This window comes from Dicentrarchus labrax, unplaced genomic scaffold (genome assembly GCF_905237075.1).
Source record: "Dicentrarchus labrax unplaced genomic scaffold, dlabrax2021, whole genome shotgun sequence".
NCBI lineage: Eukaryota > Metazoa > Chordata > Actinopteri > Moronidae > Dicentrarchus > Dicentrarchus labrax.
The window spans coordinates 21,257,598-21,275,317 of NW_026136702.1; the positions used below are offsets into that span (position 1 = coordinate 21,257,598).

The 17,720-nt window shown below is 39.7% G+C and overlaps 1 protein-coding gene across 6 annotated transcripts in view; it reads right to left on the reverse strand.

The window, feature by feature from the left end:
- LOC127352298 (G-protein coupled receptor 4-like) overlaps positions 1 to 17,720 on the reverse strand; it is a 128,442-nt gene that overhangs the window by 44,753 nt on the left and 65,969 nt on the right. Inside the window, exons 2-4 of one of the 6 annotated variants that reach the window (XM_051380625.1) lie at positions 8,846 to 9,037; positions 7,837 to 8,024; positions 7,513 to 7,727 (exon numbers count right to left, since the gene is read on the reverse strand). The exons of 3 other annotated variants lie outside the window; for them this stretch is intronic. In XM_051380625.1, the coding sequence (XP_051236585.1) occupies positions 7,700 to 7,727; positions 7,837 to 8,024; positions 8,846 to 9,022 (393 nt within the window). In that variant the 5' untranslated portion in view covers positions 9,023 to 9,037 and the 3' untranslated portion in view covers positions 7,513 to 7,699. Of the gene's footprint in view, positions 1 to 7,512; positions 7,728 to 7,836; positions 8,025 to 8,845; positions 9,038 to 9,208; positions 9,271 to 17,720 lie in introns of those variants that run through there. 2 more of the 6 variants (XM_051380615.1, XM_051380569.1) reach the window with 2 other exon arrangements.

The window sequence follows — 17,720 nt, forward strand, 5'->3', positions numbered from 1 at the left end:
TATAAAAACTTAACTCCTAACGAAAGCATGGAGATGATAAATATTTTCAAAAGTAAAAATCTGTCTGAGTGCCTTCGGGATGTTCGGTGGCTGATGTCGGTGGGGAGACTTCTCGTCAGAGCTGTTCTGTCTTGGAGTTGTTATGTAACAACAAAAAAATGTCCTATGATTAACTGCAACGATGATGAGACTCAACAGCACCTTTTAATGGATTGTTACAGAGCTCAGGAAGTCTGGGAAGCTTTGAAGGATGTTGGACTAGACTATGATCCATGTTGGAAATCTGTGATGTACAGAATCATTACCAGAAACAACAAATCATCTGATCAAACTGAACTGCTACAACTCATAATAAGTATCGTCTGTTTCAAACAATGGAAAACAAGATCTGCCATGATCATATACCAGACTATTATTGACAGTAAGACAAAACAAATACTCACTGAACCCCGGAGAAGGAAAACCATGGACAAAAATTCTGGAACACTTCCCATGGAACACTTTGGATTTATAAATCAGCACCTTTATAGACATTGAACTTTACCACTTTATACATATTACCTGAAGCACTTTATCTTTGTCTATGTAATGTATAATATGTGTAACATTTAATAAATTTGCTTAAAAAGGCATGGTAATGAGCCTAGGCTACCTGTTGGAATTACGTGGGTGAAGAAAGGGATGAAATATTTAGGTGTCCATATAGTTATTCATTCAGAGGTTGTGAAAAACTGCGAGGGAGTGGTGGAAAATGTGGAAGAAAGGCTAAAGAAATGACAATAGTTGTTACCCTCAAAGTCCTACAGGGGGCGTACACCAGGCCGACACTGCACATCTGTCGGCCTGGCTGTGTTACAACTTACAGCAAATCTCTTCTTTCAGGATACACTACACTGGAAACCTCAGTGTGTTTTATTTTTGCCAAAAGAAGGATGACAGGGTTTGGGCATTTAGGTTGCAGTTTTTAAGATTTATTTTATTTAGAGTTATGGGTTTCTTTTTGGTCAGGTTGGCAATTTAGGGTTTGGAAAGACACTGTTAACTTTTGATTGGTCAAGTTTCAGTCTGACTTGTTTGTCACCATTTTCTGTCACTGTGGTAAAAACCTGGAGATGGAAATGGGTAGAGCCCATTCACATTGGGCCCTAACACAGCCTTGTACTGGCTGCTAATGGAGCCAATTCCTTAGGGTGTCTGCCTTGTCACTATGTGAAGAGGTACAGATGAAGATGACGTACTGCAATAATTGAGGCAATAACTATAGTCTACAATTTGCTTGAGCTGATGATTCTGTGCATTAGGCCACAGCTTAAAGACTCTGTCCTGGAAAGTCAAGTGTGGATGCCACTGGACTAACTGTGTATGGGAAAACACTCAGTTGGGGGGTGTCAAGGTCTAAATAAAAGAAAACTTAATGATAAAAACAGACACACCATGGAGAAGTAATTTAAAAGTCCAGTCTGGGGTAAAAACCTGTATGGACAATGCTTTACAAACCACCTTTAAGGACTGAAAGAGTGGCTGAGGTGTGATTTAATTTTTTATTTTTTTAATCTTAAACCTCTTAAAAATATTGTTCGAGCTTCAGCTCAAGATAGAGAGGAAATGGGGAGGGAGAGAGGGGGGATGACACAGGACGAAGGGACACAGGCCTCAGCATATATATATATATATATATATATATATATATATATATATATATATATATATAATTTGCGTGTGTGTGTGTGTGTGTGTGTATGGGAACCATAAAGCAAATATGCTTTGGACAACTGTCGCGAAGTGCTTGCTCATGCCTGGAATTGTGGAGTCTGAGAACGAATTGAATTGAACTGAAAAATGTAAGGCATAAAAGACAAGGTGATTATTAATGTAAATACATTTAACGGACTAATGTGTAGGATTTAGTAGCATATAATGGTGTAATTGCAGAATTCAAGTCCCTCGCTTCACCCTCCCCCTCCAAGTGGAAACTACAGTGGCCACAAAACATCTGATAAGCACGAACAGCCTATCTAGCCAGTGTATGGTTTGTCCGTTCTGGGCTATTGTAGAGACATGGTGGTTCAACATGGCATGGCATTAATGGAAGAGATGATCGTGCCTATAGATATAAAAGGCTCATTGTAAGAGAGCAAAAACACAACTATTGTCATTTTCAAGTAAATACACTAATGAAGAGGAGGGATACAGTGTTGCACTCTGTCTCCAAAAGTAATTCTCTTTAATTTAACTAATTTAAATTCAAGATCAACAATTTTTCTCTTTTAAATCCACTAATGAATGATGATGGTAACATTTTAACATCACAATTTAGATTTAATTTTATTTTCAGAAAAAGCATAAAAAGGATTCCCCTGGAGCCCCCTACAGATGCCTGGGCTAAGCCCCCAGTGTCCTTAACTCCTAGAAATGCCCCAGCTTCAGAGTAAGAGTTGTCTGCAAATTGTACTTGTAAGATATCACATACATTTCCTGCTATAAAGATGTTGCTGATATTTGGTTTTATCATGTCCTTATCTTCCTCTGATGTTGGTATTGAAAATGCACATATCCTTCCAACATGTTCCACAAGAAAAAATCCCTGAATATAACATTGCCTAGAACACTTTAGAGAGACAGGCATTTACAACGTGTACACATAGTACATCAGGAAGACAGATGTAATGATCAATGAATGTTATTTTGACAAAACATTTATCAGAATCAGAATCAGAAATACTTTAATAATCCCAGGGGGAAATTATTTTCGTTACAACACTCCAGATATACAAACAACATATTATACAAACAACATATATACACAACATTCAGCACAAAAAAATATAAATATATATATATATATACAAGATCAAATGTACAGTAAAGATCAAATGTACAGTACTTAATGTGCAAAAGTGCAAAAGAATAATAGTCTACGTTTTGAGTTCAGAATTACAGAGGGGGGGGGTCTGACTCTCTGAGGGAGGCGTTGTAGAGATTGATGACCACAGGCAGGAATGATTTCCTGTGGCGCTCTGTGGTGCATCTGGGTGAGAGGAGTCTTCTGCTGAAGGTGCTCCTCTGCTGGGCCAGTGTGTCGTAGAGAGGGTGGGAGACATTGTCCAAGATGGACTGAAGCCTGGACAGCATCCTCCTCTCTGCCACGGTCGTCAGGGTGTCCAGCTCCTCCCCTACGACATCACCGGCCCTCCTGATCAGTTTGTTTAGTCTGTTGTTATCAGCGACCCTCAGCCCACTGCCCAATGTGACAGCGAAGAAGATCGTACTGGCCACAACAGACTCATAGAACATCCTCAGCATCGTCCGGCAGATGTTAAAGGACCTCAGCCTCCTTAGGAAAAAGAGTCGGCTTTGGCCCTTTTTGTAGACCGCCTCAGTGTTTCTAGTCCAGTCCAGCTTATTATTAAAGTACACCCCCAGGTACTTATACTCCTCCACAGTGTCCACAGGGACCCCCTGGATGGAAACAGGGGTCACTGGTGTTTTTGCCCTCCTCAGATCCACAATGAGCTCGCTCCTTCGTCTTTGTCACATTGAGCTGTAAATGGTTCAGCTCAGTCCAAGTGACAAAGTTGCCCACAACAGTCCTGTATTCATTGTCATCACCCTTATCTATGCAGCCAACTATTGCTGAGTCATCAGAAAACTTCTGAAGATGGCAGGACTCGGTGCAATAGTTGAAGTCTGAGGTGAAGAGGGTGAAGAGGAAGGGAGAGAGGACAGTCCCCTGTGGGGCCCCAGTGTTGCTGACCACTCTGTCAGACACACAGTTCTGTAGGCGTACGTACTGTGGTCTTCCCGTCAGGTAATCAACAATCAAGGACACGATGGGGGCCTCCACCTGCATCACAGCCATCTTCTCACCCAGTAGAGCCGGACAGATGGTATTGAAAGCACTGGAGAAATCAAAGAACATGACTCTCACAGTGCTCGCCGGCTTATCCAGATGAGTGTTGACTCTGTTCAGCAGGTAGATGATGCTGTCCTCAACTCCCAGGCGTGGCTGGTAGGCGAACTGCAGTGGATCAGTGAAGGGCCTGACCATAGGCCTTAGCTGCTCCAGGACGAGTCTCTCCAGGGTCTTCATGATGTGGGACGTCAGAGCCACTGGTCTGTAGTCCTTAGGGCTGCTGGGACGCGGCGTCTTTGGCACGGGAACGAGGCAGGACGTCTTCCACAGCACGGGGACCCTCTGGAGGTGCAGGCTCAGGCTGAAGACTTGACTAAGTACTCCACACAGCTGGGGGCACAGGCTTTAAGCACCCTGGGAAGTACACCATCGGGGCCCGCAGCTTTGCCGGAGTGGAGTCTTTTCAGCTGTCTTCTCACCAGGTCAGGCGTGAAGGGCACTGTAGAGGTGACAGTGGGGGGAGGGGTGAGGTCCTCAGGTTGTGGAGGACATGTTGTAGAGCAGGGGGAGGGGTGGAGTAGGTGGGTGTGAATTGAGGTGGTGAGGAGCAGACAAGGGGTCTGTAAGGAGGAGGAGTAGGGGGAGATAAAGTGGCAGTTGTTGGGTAGCCAGCAGCAGAGACTACACATCCCTCATGTTGTTTCGCTGGAGTTTATTCTCCAGCTTTCTCCTATACTTGTCTTTTGCCTCCCTGATTTTGAGTTGGCGTACCCCCTGCACTCTCCTCACCTCATCACGGTTGCCATCTTTGAACGCCCTCTTCTTCTCATTCAGAATGGCCTTAATGTCTTTAGTGATCCAAGGTTTATTGTTGGCGTAGCAGGTTACAGTCCGAGCTGGGACATTGCAGTCCACACAGAAGTTGATATACTGTAGTCCGTGATGCACTCTGTGAGCCCATCAATGTCCTCCCCATGGGGCTCACAGAGTGCAGGCCAGTCAGTCACTTCAAAGCAGGCCTGCAGTGTCTCATAAGCCTCCTCCGACCACCTCCTCACGACCACAAGGACTGTGACATTTTATAACATATAACATTTATAATACTAATTGTAATATTATAAACTCTTTCCACTCACATCTGAAGATGTTTTATTTCATAGAGGACTTATTCTAACTATTGTAATTATTTATTACAGCCAATGGTATAATTTCATCACTCAGTAATAGCAGCTCTTTGTGTACACTGCATGTACACTTTACTTCTCCATTGCTGTTGTCGTCTTATGTGCTTATGTGCACGATGTGGCTGACCAGTTTAATCTGACACATAGCAAACATCGCAGTGATGGTATCGGATCAAAACCAAATTCTGCTGCAGCACCCACACCTAACATGTAGTTCTCTGCTAAATGTAACTTGGGCCCAATTTCAGTCACAAACAGCACTGAGCAGCCCTGACTGTGTTTTTTACAACAATGCAGAATAATTCAGCACAGACAATAAAGTTCCCTGTAATCTGCATCTAAAATAATATTTATTAAATTTTAGGTATCAAATTAGACTCTGAAAGACAAAAAGAAGAAAAGACAATGGATTTTCTAGCAATCAACAACCATACCTTAACACATGTTAAAGACCTAAAAGCATGAACTTTAATGTATGGTACAAACAGCATATAAAACATGTTGAAAACATAAAGTCTGAAAGCTGTTAGATAACAGCCTCAAAGTGTCTGTAATCTGTCAATCAACACATTGCAGCAACTTCCTGTGTTTCTGTGTCTGTAAATTGGATTAAACTCCTCTGTCTGTCATATGACTAAATGTACATGTGACTTTAAACAGATACAGGTTTTACCTACTCACCTCAGGCCTACTGGACAACATTGTATATAATGTGAAATTACTGAAGCTTATAAGTTTATAAGGGAAGACATTCTTCAGCCTATTAACCCACGCATCAAATCAGTTAGAGGAAGGCTGCCTATCCTTCAAGCTGGATAAAAATCTTCCATGTAACTCACATTATAACAGTCAGTTTAGCTTGTGGCCTTTCAGTTCTTTCTTTGTATGAGCAGACTTCCAATTAGGACTGTAAGTTGGTGTGTTATTCCCGGCTCATTCAGGAGTATAACAAAGAAGGGAGGCCCACACAGTGACAATTGAAGTAAATAAGTTATTTATGAACAATAATGCAACATTAGCAAGTATGATGTCTGAAGTCCGCAGTCAGTAGTAAAGTGTGAGTGTTGGGTGCTATAAAACTGTAAGTGCTAAAACTATTATCTGCACATCTGGATGAGGTCAGAGATCAGGATGAAGATGACAGACTGATAATTGATAAATTAATAAACTTGATCATTCTTTATCAGTAAATACAGATCTATCCAGAACACAATTGATGCAATCACATACATATTAGACTGTTGTTGTTTAATTCAGTCATAATCAAACTGTCAAACAGATGTCATTTTGTTTCTATAAAGATGGAAAACACCCAGAAAACATGAACAGAAACAACTGCCTGGTACCAACAATATTAAGCTTTATGTTCTGTCAGGGACCAAACAGTCAAGCAATGAGGAAAACCAGGAGTTTGTTGAAAAATAGGGGTTTTTTATTTACCCAAAAATACCAAACAATAGAAACCAAGAATTTAACATCTTAGGCCTATAGAAGAGGTCAACAAAATATAACTATACTCAAAACAGCATACAACAGACAGAATATGAACTAAACAAACTGACCTGCCTGAATGAGACACAAGGGAACATATATAGTGGCTTGGCCAAACCAATTTACCCATAAGGTGAAAACAAAATGGATGCCAACTACAACTACTAAAAGTAAAACAAACTAAACCCAAAATCCCCCTCCATCATGGCAGCACATGGTACGGCTTGATTGGTAGGCCGCACGATATAACCATCCTCCACCCTTGGCCACGCCTTTCTTCCACCAGGACAGACCTCATTGCTGGCTGTTACCCTGTGTGGCTTGGGCCATCACATGTTCATATATATATTGAGATTAGGAGAGATTTTGGTAGAACCTTTATTGGATTTCCAGAAAATGTACAACTGTACAATCATATAAAATTACATATACTGTAATAATAAATAAAGATTTAGGATTAAAACGGTGTGGCAGCTATAATGAGTTTAGGTAATTACAAAAGAACATCTGGTTCACTTCGGTGATTAAACGATAATAATGATGGACACCTAACAGATAATAAACTAATAAGAATTTGTATCTTATTTAAATCTGTTGAAGCCTATAAGCCTTTGCCTACATTGCTCCTTCTGTTTTCTTCTCTTTCTCTCTTTCTCTGCCTACATGAAGCTGACTGTGTAAATGTTGTCATCATTCATACTGATGAACTGCTGATATCATTGCTGTCCATTCTGCAACAACACACAGAGGCCAAAAGCTTGTCTATGGTCCCTTTCCTCATGAAAACATACAGAACTAAGTCTGCAAGAGGATTCAACCAAAGAAACACGGAAGACACAATATCCAAGGTAAAACACCTTCTTGTTTCCTCTGTCAACAACCAAATGATTCTGGGCAGGAACAGCAGTGTGTAAATAAGCAGCACCAGAACCAAAACTCCCACAATTCTACGTTTTTCATCAGAGGGGACTCGGCTGGCAGACAGGGCTTTGAGGGTACCACCAAGGAAGAATATCAACAGTGGGAAAGGAAAGAGGAGGAAGACACCAAAGATGATAAATTCAACCCTAACATCATCCGAGGAAATGAAAGGGAGGTTAACGAATAAAGGAATGACCCAGACCACGACACAGACCACTACAGAGGTCTTGATGGTTCGTCTGAAGCGGTATCACAGCGGGAAGGCGATGACCAAATACCTGTAATACAAGATGGACACATAGTCTTTGAGGAGCTTCAGAATTCTATAGTAATATAATGGTCAGACACAGAAGTAACAACACACATACTGGATAGACAGATAGCTACCTTTCCAGGGCGATACACACCATGAAGCCGACACTGGCCAACAGACAACAATCAGCGATTAATAGTAAAATTTTAACTATCTTCTGATCCTCAGGTGATGCCACCAGAACAGTCAAGCAGACGAGCTGAATGAGGTCAGAAATGAGGAGGTTGATGACGTAGATCGGAGCAACATGATCATTTCGCACCTGCAGGAAAACATTGGTAAGAGTAAACAAACAGTTGTAAACATGTTCTTAACTCCACCTCCTCCCAAATATATTATCTTACTCTGACCAGAAAAAGCATTTTTTTGTTTCAGACACAAATATGACACATTCTGACCTAAACACATGATTTTATCAAACAGATCCACTGTTTTAGTAAATCAGACGCTGAATACACATAGATTAACTGTAAACTCAATGAAAACAGCAGCACACATTTGCAAAATACCATATTCTTAGTAAATCTGGCCCTAAGAGTCTACAGCCATGCTAGCAGGTCTGTCAGGCTGTACCCAGTGGTTCATTTAGCTAAATGTTCATAAAGACAATGTTACCATGTTAGCAGGTAATGGTCGCCATCAAAATCAGCTAATAAACACAAAATACAGCTCAGGCTGAGGGGAATGTAATCGGTTTTGTAGGTATGTGGTCATATATCAAATTCAAATGTTTGACCTGATGATGGCGTAAGATGGAAAGTTAGGACATCGCAAAAGTTATTACTGTTCAACCTCCAGGCACCTCTGATAATGCTGTACCAGTTGCTCCGACAATCTTGATGACTATTTTCTGTTTTTCTTTGAGTTTTACCTACATGGTGCCATGAACAGTTTAAGTGAACGCTGGAATGGAGCCACAATTGTAAACTGTAAGTGTTCAGGGTCAAATTAACTTTTATATAAATTTGAATTTTGAGTAAATGATTCCTTTAAATTTATAGGTCTTTACCACACTTTGTTCCAGCCCCATGTGCCACATGAGACAGACAGTGAATCAATCAATCTCAGTCTTAATGTACATACCTGAGAATAAAGAGCATAGATGGCCATGAGGGTAAAAAGAAGGCTGATACAAGTGATTATCATAAAGATCACAAAAAGGATCAAGTAAACCTCTTTGTTATCCTCATTGTTGGAGGTGATGTTGCTGTAATTATAGCTGTTGGCCAGCGAGGTGTTGTTAATGTAGAAATCTTCCATTCTTCAGGGTGAAACCTGTAGTTTGAGAGATCAGGTTATAGAAAGGGAGCATGCTTTTAAAATATCTACCTAACATTGGTCAATGATATTACTAAAGCTGTGAGCTGCAAGTTCACACAAATACAGTATACACACAAATATATATATAATATACCCACAAACATATCAGTTTTACACAAAATGTACCTTAAAAACCTGCAAGAGCCCAACTGAATGAGTTCCCTACACCCACATCTGATGAGTTGTCCTCTGCATCTAACCAGTCTACAGTAAACATGGTCCTGTCAATCTACACCTCCTCTTGTAAGAAAGTAAGAAAAAAAAGTAGTCAGGCACAAATACATTATTACTGCCCCCCTGCTGGCCTGAGTGGAATTAATTCACACAGTCTATCTGAGCTGCTGCATTCAAACTGTGCAGGTCCCAGAAGCTTAAAGAGTAAGCTTAAAGAGCGTATTTAATATTTAAACAAGACTAGGTTGAAAACTATAATATGGCTGATTTAGAAATGTAGGATCTTAAAATGTTTCATTTGAGAGAGAACTTATTCTATTGTAATTATTAACACCTCCTGCTCTTTCATTCATTTATATATGCAAAACGTATACACAAGTTTAATCTGGCACATAATTGCAGTGATGGTAGAGCTCTGCTTATTTGAGCCAAGTTTCAGAGTCAGAAAGATGAGAACAATGTGTTGTGAAACTGTCACTTCTTAATTTACTGCAGGTTCAGTCTGATAAACAGCATTAAGCATCCCAGGCTGTATTTGTACAATGCAGATTAATTCACCGCTGACAGGAAAGTATGCTGAAATCTAGATCTACGATCGTGTAAATAAGCAGCATCATAACCAAAAAGGGAAGAAGGAGGAAGATGCAGAAGATGATAGGCACAACGTAACCTTCACTCCGACATAAAACCAGAAATAGAAAGTGAGGAGAAAGACAGGAGGAAGGGCCCAGACCACAATACAGACCACTACAGAGGCATTGATGGTTCGTCTGAAGCGGTACCACAGCGGGAAGGCGACGACCAAATACCTGTAATACAAGATGGACACATAGTCTTTGAGTAGCTTCAGAATTCTATAGTAATATAATGGTCAGACACAGAAGTAGCTACACACATACTGGATAGACAGATAGCTACCTTTCCAGGGGGATACACACCATGAAGCAAACACTGGCCATCACACCAAAGAAGTAAAAATCAACTAAGATTTGAACAGAACTGAACGAGGTCAGAAATTAAACTCTTCAACTGTATTTTTTTTTTTAAGTTGTAAAAAAATGGCCATTAACTTCAACAGTTGAAGAGAAGACTGGGATGGAGCCACATATGTAAACTGCATGTGTTTAGTTTAATCAAGGAGTAAATTATTCCTGTCATTTTTTGGCCTTTACAACACACAGGCCACAAGGGTCAAAGGAATGCAGATACCAGTGATTATGTATGTCACCACATTCTTGATGAATTCAATCTCTCCGTAATCATCACTGTCGAAGATGATGTTGCTGTAATTGTAGCTGTTGGCCTGTGAGGTGTTGTAAATGTAGAAATCTTCCATTTTTCAGAGTGAAACCTGTAGACTGACAGAACGTTTTTTAAAATCTACTTAACATTATTAAGTGACACCACAAACCACTCACAATAATATCAAAGACTGCTGTGTCTTTTATGTTTTATGTATTCATAAATATGCAGGCATATGTAGTACTGCATTCATTCTCTGTATATGAGAAAAATGTAATGTCACAAAATTCACCTTGTTAAAGTGAATAAATATGCTTAGGACCCCCAGCTGACAAGTGATAACAGAACAAAAAGTTTCATATGACATCAATATCAGGGAGGCAGAATAAAGATTACTGAGTGATTCTGACCAGCTCTATCAAATCCAGATTTGGTTTAGACAGAGCTATGAATATTAAATCATCTATCTTTGCTCACTACATGGTACACAAACTACAGGTTATGAAGAAGAATGGTCAAAATGAATTTCTTCATTCCATTTGATCAGTTGATGGAAGTGTTCTCACAGAATCAACATAGAGAAGGAAAAGAGCTGTGGAGGATTTGCTGGATTTTGACAACTTACCACAGTTCTCAGCACAGGATAATACAGACTCAAGAATTGGAGGCCAGTGAGTCTGCTGTTTGCTGATTATAAAATCAAATGTGTTGGCAAACAGGTTAAGAAAATTGTGAAAACAACAACAGCAGCAGCCTGATCGTCCTCCGGCGGTCGCTGGCAGGCTGCTTCAGCAACAGCCTGGTCTATCCGAGTTGCTCCCCTCAGCGGAGTTACGGATATCCACACCTCTGCCTGATCTCTCCCCTTCTTCAGGTGAGAAGAGCTCAAGTGAAAGCTTGTACAGTGATAGTGATGATGCAAATGATGAGCAGTATTATGAGAGTAGTAGTGAGAGCCTGAGCTCTGATTTTAGTCCTGACTTAGCAGCGGGTCAGCGGGTCAGTAGCTCCCCTCTCCCTCCGCACTCTGAAGCAAACTCAGATCCATCTGAAGGTAGCTCAGGCTCCTTCTCCCCAACTCCAGAGTTCCCTGATCCTACCATGCTCGAGCCTCACAATGAAGCCCCTTTTAATCTTGTCAGTAAGAAGAGACGAGGTACGTTCTCCTCTGGTAAACAAGGAAAACGCCTAGATGATAAACCATCTCCATAGAACTAACACCCTCCTGTTTATTATGAGCTTCCTAAAAATTGCCACCTGGAATGCTCGCGGTATTCAGTCGAGTGCTTTCAGACATCAGAAAATTAAATTATTCATTGAATACTGACTTTGGTGTTCTGTGCACTCAAGAGCTGAGACTGAAAACAAAGGAGGATGTTGATGATGTAATGAATCTGTGGCATAAAGGTAAAAGTTTATATCAATAGGTGAGAGCAGTGATGATGCTGTTGGTATTTTCTTTAAAACTCATGATGTTGAGATAATCAGGAGAAGAGACATTATTCCAGGCAGACTGCTGATGTTGGATTGTTTTTATCAGGGTGAAAAATATCACATTATTATTGTTTACACTGCTCCAGAAGTAACTAAGAAATGTCAGTTGTTCAGAAAACTCTCAGAATTAACTTTAGTTGGATTTAAGGGCTGCCCTCTGAGTGCAGCTCTATATATTATCTGGAACATGTGTAGGTCAGGATCGTAAAGTCACTGCTGTTGATGACATTACAATAATTAAAAAGAATCAGACTGAGATGGATGTTTTAACTAATCATTTAATCTCATATGAAAATGCATCTAGAGCTAAATTAAACCACGACAAAAATGAAGGAGTTTGGATTGGAGCAGAGAGAGACAGACAAAACATTAATATTGAAATTAAACAGGAAATTCATTTTAAAGAAATGGGAAAATAAAATTCCTAATTAGAAATCAAGAGTCAAAACCTTCATCCTATCCAAACTCCTTTTCTTAACATCTTTCCTCCGACCAACAAAACAATAATCCAACTCAACAAACAGTGTGTGAATCTAATCTGAGGAACAACCTGAGAGGTCACTAAAAGAGAACTAATAATAAAAGCAAAGAATATTGAGGTTTAGGGGCAATAGAGCTTGATGACAAATTAATAATCTCTTTTGTTAAAAATGTATCATCAGCAGGAATGCTCTTTGGATAGGAGACATTTTAATGTGGAGGAAAATAAGTGGGGAAAAAAGGACTGGTCCATATTATGAATGAATTAATTAATATATGGAGATTTTATCAATCAATACCAACACTCACACATAGACTGGGGAGGTTTACCCAACAAAATTATATATTTTTTTAAATTAATAATTTTAAATATTGAGGTTTAATTACATATAAAAACTCCTAACGAAAGCACGGAGGTGATAAATATTTTCAAAAGTAAAAATCTGTCTGAGTGCCTACGGGATGTTCGGTGGCTGATGTCGGTGGGGAGACTTCTCGTCAGAGCTGTTCTGTCTTGGAGTTGTTATGTAACAATAAAAAAATGTCCTATGATTAACTGCAAAGATGATGAGACACGACAGCACCTTTTAATGGATTGTTACAGAGCTCAGGAAGTCTGGGAAGCTTTGAAGGATGTTGGACTAGACTATGATCCATGTTGGAAATCTGTGATGTACAGAATCATTACCAGAAACAACAAATCATCTGATCAAACTGAACTGCTACAACTCATAATAAGTATCATCTGTTTGTTTCAAACTATGGAAAACAAGATCTGCCATGATCATATACTAGACTATAATTGACAGTAAGACAAAACAAATACTCACTGAACCCCAGAGAAGGAAAACCATGGACAAAAATTCTGGAACACTTCCCATGGAACACTTTGGATTTATAAATCAGCACCTTTATAGACATTGAACTTTACCACTTTATACATATTAACTGAAGCACTTTATCTTTGTCTATGTAATGTATAATATGTGTAACATTTAATAAAGTTAATTAAAAAGGCATGGTAATGAGCCTAGGCTACCTGTTGGAATTAAGTGGGTGAAGAAAGGGATGAAATATTTAGGTGTCCATATACTTGTTCATTCAGAGGTTATGAAAAACTGCGAGGGAGTGGTGGAAAATGTGGAAGGAAGGCTAAAGAAATGGCATTGGTTGTTATCCTGGATGTCCTACAGGGGGCGTACAATTATTATTAACAATCTGTCGGCCTGGCTGTGTTACAACTTACAGCAAATCTCTTCATTAAATTCTACAGCATTATTTAGAGACTTCTTTCGGGATACACTACACTGGAAAACTCAGTGTGTTTTATTTTTGCCAAAAGAAGGATGACAGGGTTTGGGCATTTAGGTTGCAGTTTTTAAGATTTATTTTATTTAGAGTTATGGGTTTCTTTTTGGTCAGGTTGGCAATTTAGGGTTTGGAAAGACACTGTTAACTTTTGATTGGTCGTAGTTTCAGTCTGACTTGTTTGTCACCATTTTCTGTCACTGTGGTAAAAACCTGGAGATGGAAATGGGTAGAGCCCATTCACATTGGGCCCTAACACAGCCTTGTACTGGCTGCTAATGGAGCCAATTCCTTAGGGTGTCTGCCTTGTCACTATGTGAAGAGGTACAGATGAAGATGACGTACTTCAATAATTAAGGCAATAACTATAGTCTACAATTTGCTTGAGCTGATGATTCTGTGCATTAGGCCACAGCTTAAAGACTCTGTCCTGGAAAGTCAATTGCGGATGCCACTGGACTAACTGTGTATGGGAAAACACTCAGTTGGGGGGTGTCAAGGCCTAAGTAAAAGAAAACTTAATGATAAAAACAGACACACCATGGAGAAGTCAATTAAAAGTCCAGTCTGTGGTAAAACCTGTATTGACAATGCTTTACAAACCACCATTAGGGACTGAAAGAGTGGCTGAGGTGTGACTTAATTTTTTAAGTGAGGGGACAGGCCTCAAATCCATGGCCTCTGCAACAAGGGTTCAGCCCTGGCACATGTGGCACCAGTTCCATCAGGTGAGACAATATTTAGTTACATTTAATATATGAATACATTTTAATCCTGTTCAGGTCATTTTTCTTGCTGATGTCTGTGTATAGTGCAAAAAACTACTACCTGTGCGAGATTTTGAATATTTTTTTATTATTGAGAAAATAATAAAACCCCCCAGCATAGATTTAGTTTTAATTTCAGAAAAGCATAAAAAAGAAAAGATTCCCCTGGAGCCCCCTACAGATGTCCGGAATAAGTGTCCTTAACTCCTAGAAATGCCCCAGCTTCAGAGTAAGAGTTGTCTGCAAATTGTACTTGTAAGATATCACATACATTTCCTGCTATAAAGATGTTGCTGATATGGTTTTATCATGTCCTTACCTTCCTCTGATGTTGGTACTGAAAATGCACATATCCTTCCAACATGTTCAACAAGAAAAAACCAAGCTTCTTTTCTCAAAATCCCTGAATATAACATTGCCTAGAACACTTTAGAGAGACAGGCATTTACAACGTGTACACATAGTACATCAGGAAGACAGATGTAATGATTAATGAATGTTATTTTGACAAAACATTTATAACATTTATAATAATAATTGTAATATTATAAACTCTTTCCACTCACATCTGAAGATGTTTCATTTCATAGAGGACTTATTCTAACTATTGTAATTATTTATTAACACCCCCTGCTCTTTCATTGATTTATATCTGCAGAATGTATACTCACCCACCTACTAATTTCGAAAGAGCGACAGCCAATGGTATAATTTATAATTTCATCACTCAGTAATAGCAGCTCTTTGTGTACACTGCATGAACACTTTACTTCTTCATTGCTGTTGTTGTGTGATGTGCCAGGCACGGAACGATGCGGCTGACTAGTTTAATCTGACAGATAGCAAACATCGCAGTGATGATATCAGATCAAAACCAACGCTCGGTGCATATACACTTTACTTCTCCATTGCTGTTGTCGTGTTGTGTGCCGTGGGGCAGCACGCACCCTGACTAGTTTAATCTTACACACAGATGCAGTGATGACAAAAGACCACGCCAATGAACATATGGAATTAGAAAGGTTTACAGCACATAATGGATAAATGTGAACCAATAGGATAAGGTTAATGGATGAAGGGATGAGGGTCGAGGGATGGAGGTATGAAGGGGTATGGGAAGGAAGGGTGAGGGATGAATGGATGGAGGCAATCTGCTCCGATGCAAAAGAAATGCCCTTAGTATGGCTCTGGAATGAAACAATTTTTGTGTGGCAACTTTTCCTGTCTCTGTGATGAACAGAGGGTCCTGGGGAAGCCCTGCTAGATAGCCTAAGTGGGTTCAAACTTGTCAAGTCTAGTTGAAAGAGGAAGATGAGTCGAGGTAGACTGGACTCGTCTAGGTCTTGCTGCATTTAAGGTGGTAAATGAGGTTGTCGGAAAAATGAATGGAAATGTCGGACATGGTTGCATGGCGAGAAGGATCGTATTTGAGGGTAGAAGCTGTGAGCATTGCAAAAAGCTGAAGAATGTCAGTAGGAATGTGGATTCCTGGATATTATCAATGTATGGGGATGAGTAGCCTGCATGAGAGTTGTGATGCAGCAGGTGAGGAAGTCTGTGACGAGCAAACGTTTTGGTGAAGGATGTGCTTCAGTCTTTCGGAGACCTTTAATTAACATGCTGATGTAAGTGTGACATGACCTGACATGGTGCCCTGGAGGACAGTTTGATGAAAACGTTAAAGCCGCTGATGTAGACTTGGATGGTGGAAGATTTAATCTCTGTGATGAAACTAGAGGGTGTCAGGACGTCAAGTGAAGGGAATGGAAGTCGATGACAGGCACTAGACTAGGAGCATTGGGGAATGTGGATTGTTGAGGACTCAGAGATTTTGGAAGTTTGCCAATCTTCTTCAAACAGGTCACCGTCTAAAGGGTTGCCCATGGTTCAAGGTTCTAGTTTTAGTTTTTTACTAGTGTGACGCAGATCATGTGACAACTGAGACAAGTAGGGAGTAAAATAAGATGAGTGCAAGGTGTGGTCTCTGTTCCCGGGCCTAGTTATAAAACTTCACATAAAACATCCTGAAAACATAAAGTCTGTAAACTGTTAGATAACAGCCTCAAAGTGTCTGTAATCTCTCAATCAACAGATTGGAGCAACTTCTTGTGTTTCTGTGTCTGTAAATTGGATTAAACTCCTCTGTCTGTCATATGACTAAATGTAAATGAGACTTTAAACAGTTACAAGTCTTGCCTACTCACCTCAGGCCTACTGGACAACATTGTATATAATGTGAAATTACTGAAGCTGGTAACACAGTGACAATTGAAGTAAATAAGTTAGTAAGTAAGTATTATAACAATAACTTCACATTAGCAAACTATGATGTGTGAAGTCAGCAGTCAGTAGTTAAGTGTGAGTGTTGGATGCTATAAAACTGTAAGTGCTAATACTGTAACCTGCACATCTGGATAATTCTTGTGTCATTTTTTGCGTAATGTAATTTTCTCACTCATAATCAAAGTAGTCTTACAGGTTATTGTTGTCATTGTAACTTACTGTCCTACTGAGCTTCAGGGATGTAACGCTTTTCAATGTGAGCTTAAAGAGTAACTACACCCTAAAATTCTGCTAGAACCATCCATCATAGCATCATTTTAAAATGCAAAAGGGGAGGGAAAGAGCTCCGATAACATACGTGTGTATGCTAGCTCTAAAACTGCAGAAATACTTATAGGATGAGACAAGATAAATCTCCTGGTTGGGATGGATACCTTTGGAATTAATTGGGACAGCTCTTTCTGGAAATGATTTTATCATCAGCAGAAAATGATTCCTTTATTAGTGATGCTAATTCATGAGGGAAATGAGGGCAATTAAACCATTAACATTATCCTTTAATTCATTCTGTAGACTGTGAAGGTGACCCATTGCATAGGCCTATTCATTGTATAGAATTTCCTCTTACTGCACACAATTAAAAGCAAAACATTTAACTTTGGTAAAGTAAAAGCCGTAATGTAATATTTTATTTACCACAACTTCAATTGTGAAAATTTGTCCGATTTCATTCTGCTAATTGCAACGTTGTTACGTCATTCTGTAACATTCAGTCAATGATATGACTAAATATCATTGTGTTCTGCTAATTGTAATATTGTCATTGCTTGGCAAGAGTTATATTCTTTGATTTCCAGTAGGTGTTGGCATGTTTATTTCTTCCGGTAAGC